This window comes from Ornithodoros turicata, chromosome 2, assembly GCF_037126465.1.
Source record: "Ornithodoros turicata isolate Travis chromosome 2, ASM3712646v1, whole genome shotgun sequence".
NCBI lineage: Eukaryota > Metazoa > Arthropoda > Arachnida > Ixodida > Argasidae > Ornithodoros > Ornithodoros turicata.
The window spans coordinates 5,146,420-5,149,848 of record NC_088202.1 but is presented as its reverse complement, the minus strand read 5'-3'; the positions used below and the strand labels follow the sequence as shown (position 1 = coordinate 5,149,848).

Sequence of the window (3,429 nt, the reverse complement as noted above, 5' to 3'; positions counted from 1 at the left end):
ACATTTTCGACGTGAAATCGTGATTATGTGCTTGAGAACTTTGCAGTTCAACTGCCATTCACGTCGACCCGCTTGCTGCTTTTACTGCAAGCGCAAGTATGGAAGCGATTGAGCAACAACGCGAGAGGTGGTGGTCGTTTGACCGTATACCTGTAGAGGACTGGTCTTGAAAGAAAGAAGACCGTATTTCTGTCCGTGTGCACATCGTGGGATTGCCAGACTCGTTACACAAGATACATATATTGTGCAGCATTAGAGCGCGACCGCAATGACCGACGTTGGAATGTATCGTGACCATTCGAACTGCATTCGTTGAACCATTCGTCTGTCATATGAAAGAGTCGCCCTGCACAAAAAGTGTTGGATGTAGTTTTGTAGTAGTGTTGTTTATCTTGTAGAGAGTGTCGTGCCATGTTGGTCGAGAGCCCTTACGTATTTTTACATGTTTACTTGAGTGTGCACATTGCTCTATCCCATCGTCCATATTCCAAGGGCCATATTCTATTCACAACAGTTTAGCAAATAAACACGTAAGGTTCCATCTCATACTGCTTTTGAGTTACGCCCCAGCGTCGGGAACTTGGCGCCCCCATCGCCCGGCAGCAGCCACAGTAGCCCCCTCCTGCACTCACGGTTGGGTCGAGGCAGGAGGGAGACCCCCACGTATAGATGTGCGTGGCTTTCCCGTGACTGTGGAAAGGGGGACCCTGGCGGTTGAGTGGACCTGAAGGTTGTTTAGGACCCTTCTGGGCCCCTCCGGAAAAGCAACACACAGCTTTGGCCCCTGCTTCCCATAGACGGGAGGTCCTGGAGGGCTCGGCCAGGACTATTGAGCTAGTCGCCATCTCCACTTTCATTGCTTTCTCTTTCTCTATTTCCTCAGCCTCTACCTTTCCTTTTTCACCTTCTTTGGCGGCAAGGGTCAACCTTGGGCAGTCTTTCACTCTCCAGAAGCTGCACATGGGTATAGTGCACAGGCAAGTGTTAGCGTGTGGGACACGTTCCCTTGGTTGGGGTCGGTGGTGGCCGACACGCCCTTTGCACAGAATTCAGCATACATCTTTGTGGGCAAACCAAACCCAAAAAACACTGATCGGCGCAGAAAGCGGCACCGCACCGGTGACATCACAATGGGTTTGTTTGAAAGCAGTCACGAGTCGTGGTTCCCCAAACACCTAGTTATCCATGCAGAGAATGAAACAAAGTCGTTTGCAGGGCTGTCCCCATTTCTTGTGGCTAAGACACTTGAACAAGTGGTTTGGAAGTCTTACAACGCAAGGAAACCGAACACCGGAGACTTACAAGTCGAAGTGGGAACTAGGCAACAAAGTACATCACTCTGTTCACTAAAGACCATTGGAGAAACCCCAGTTTCTGTCACAGTACATCGCAGCTTAAACACAGTGAAAGGGGGCATATCCGCCAGTGAGTTGCTACCACGTTCTGACTCTGAGATGACGGACGGCTTAAAGGACCATGGGGTATTCGACGCAAGGAGGATCATCATACGAAGAGAAGGAAAAGAAATACCTACACCACATGTCGTTCTCACCTTTGAACTCTATAAGTTGCCTTCCAGTACCAAGGCAGGTTATGTCAGCTGCCCAGTACGCCCGTACGTCCCCAACCCGAGACGCTGCTTTAAGTGTCAACGGTTTGGGCATGGTTCGCAGGTCTGTCGTGGACAGGCTGTCTGCCCAAAATGTGCAGAGACAAATCACACGTCTGATTCGTGCCAAAATGCCTTAAAGTGTGCAAACTGTCAGGGTGGGCATGCAGTCTACTCCAGGTCGTGCCCACGTTGGCAAGAGGAGAAGCAAATCTTGAAAGTAAAGGCAGAACAAAAGATAACATACAGGGCGGCAAAGGCACAGGTTGAATTTCAAAGAAAAAGTACTTTCTCTGAAGTGGTGCGCAGGGGGGTAGCACCACTCAGAGTTTCAGTGGAGACTCAGACGTCTGAGCCTCCACCCCACACCCCCCAACACGAAACGCAGGACACGGAAGTGTCCCTTAAAAGTTCCCTAGCTTGCCAGATGAGCAGCCAGGAGACGGCCTCAGCTTCCTGTGAAGCTGACGGCATGCAGTCTATTTGGGGCGGGGCCACACAGGCCTCGTGTCAAGGTACAGAACAAAACAAGGAGGTGGAGGACGATGAATCTCTGTCACAGAAGTCGTCGTCCAGCCAGCCAGGTGTTTCCTCTCTTGGAAACGAACAAAGAGAAAAAACGGCTAGCAGAGGTAGGGGAAAGAAAGTAAAAGAGACACCGAAAATGCCTCCACCGAGAATTACTCCTCCCTAAAGTAAACTTTCATGCCCACACACTCCAAGTTACACATCCAAGTCATGACAAAGTTATTGCTCCTTTTTTTCCTCCCTCCCCGGCGTCGGGAACTTGGCGCCCCCATCGCCCGGCAGCAGCCGCAGTAGCCCCCTCCTGCACTCACGGTTGGGTCGCCGCAGGAGGGAGATCCCCACGTATAGCTGTGCGTGGCTTTCCCGTGTCTGGGGAAAGGGGGATCCTGGCAGTTGAGTGGACTCGGAGGTTGGTTTGGACCCTTCGGGGCCCCTCTGGGAAAACAACACACTGCTTTAGCCCCTGCTTCCCATAGACGGGTGGTCCTGGAAGGCCCGGCCAGGACTATTCAGCTAGTCGCCATCTCACTTTTCATTGCTTTCTCTTTATCTTCTCCCCTCCTTGCTCCCCTCCTTTTTTCACCTTCTTTGGCGGCAAGGGTCAACCTTGGGCAGTTCTTTTCACTCTCCAGAAAGCTGCACTTGGGTATCATGCAGAGGTACCTGCTACTGCATGGTATGCAGTCCCTTGGTTGGGCTCCGTGGTGGGTGGCAGGACTTCTGCACCGAATGTCATTAGTTTTCTTATGGACAAAATCAACCCAAAAAAACCCGATCGGCGCCCGAAGAGGAGCCGCACCGAAGAACAAATGTTGAATTTCTTCGATCTAAGTCGTCCGGAACCTTGGTTTGCCAAGTTCCTGATACTTCACTCAGATGACGAAGCTAAACAACTATCCAAAGCATCTCCTTTTCTTGTTGCTAGGGCACTCGAAAACGTAATAGGAAAGTCCTTTCAGGCCAAGAAACTCAGCTCAGGAGACATTCAGTTGGAGGTCAACAACAAAGAACAAAGTATAGCACTGCAATCTCTAAAGAACATCGGGCAGATACCTGTCTCAGTTACAACACACCGAACACTGAACACCGTTAAGGGAGTCATTTCCGAAGAAGAGCTAATCGAGTGCAGCGAAACTGAAATCGAAGAGGGCTTGAAAGAGCAAGGTGTCGTCTCTGCCAAACGGATAATTATGCGAAGAGATGGCAAAGAGATCCCGACAAAGCATATCATCCTGTCATTTAAGCTGCACACACTTCCTTCTACTATTAAAGCCGGTTATGTCAATTGCCAT

General features: G+C 50.5%; 1 protein-coding gene across 1 annotated transcript; it reads left to right on the top strand.

Moving 5' to 3' along the window:
- Positions 1 to 1,130: 1,130 nt before the first annotated feature.
- Positions 1,131 to 2,303, top strand: LOC135384263 (uncharacterized). Its single transcript, XM_064613474.1, has one exon. The coding sequence runs from the start codon at positions 1,131 to 1,133 to the stop codon at positions 2,301 to 2,303; it is 1,173 nt and encodes a 390-aa protein (XP_064469544.1).
- The last annotated feature ends 1,126 nt before the right edge of the window (positions 2,304 to 3,429 follow it).

Bases quoted from the DNA above. Each gene is read 5' to 3' on its own strand.
- LOC135384263 (XM_064613474.1), top strand. From the start codon at position 1,131: ATGGGTTTGTTTGAAAGCAGTCACGAGTCGTGGTTCCCCAAACACCTA.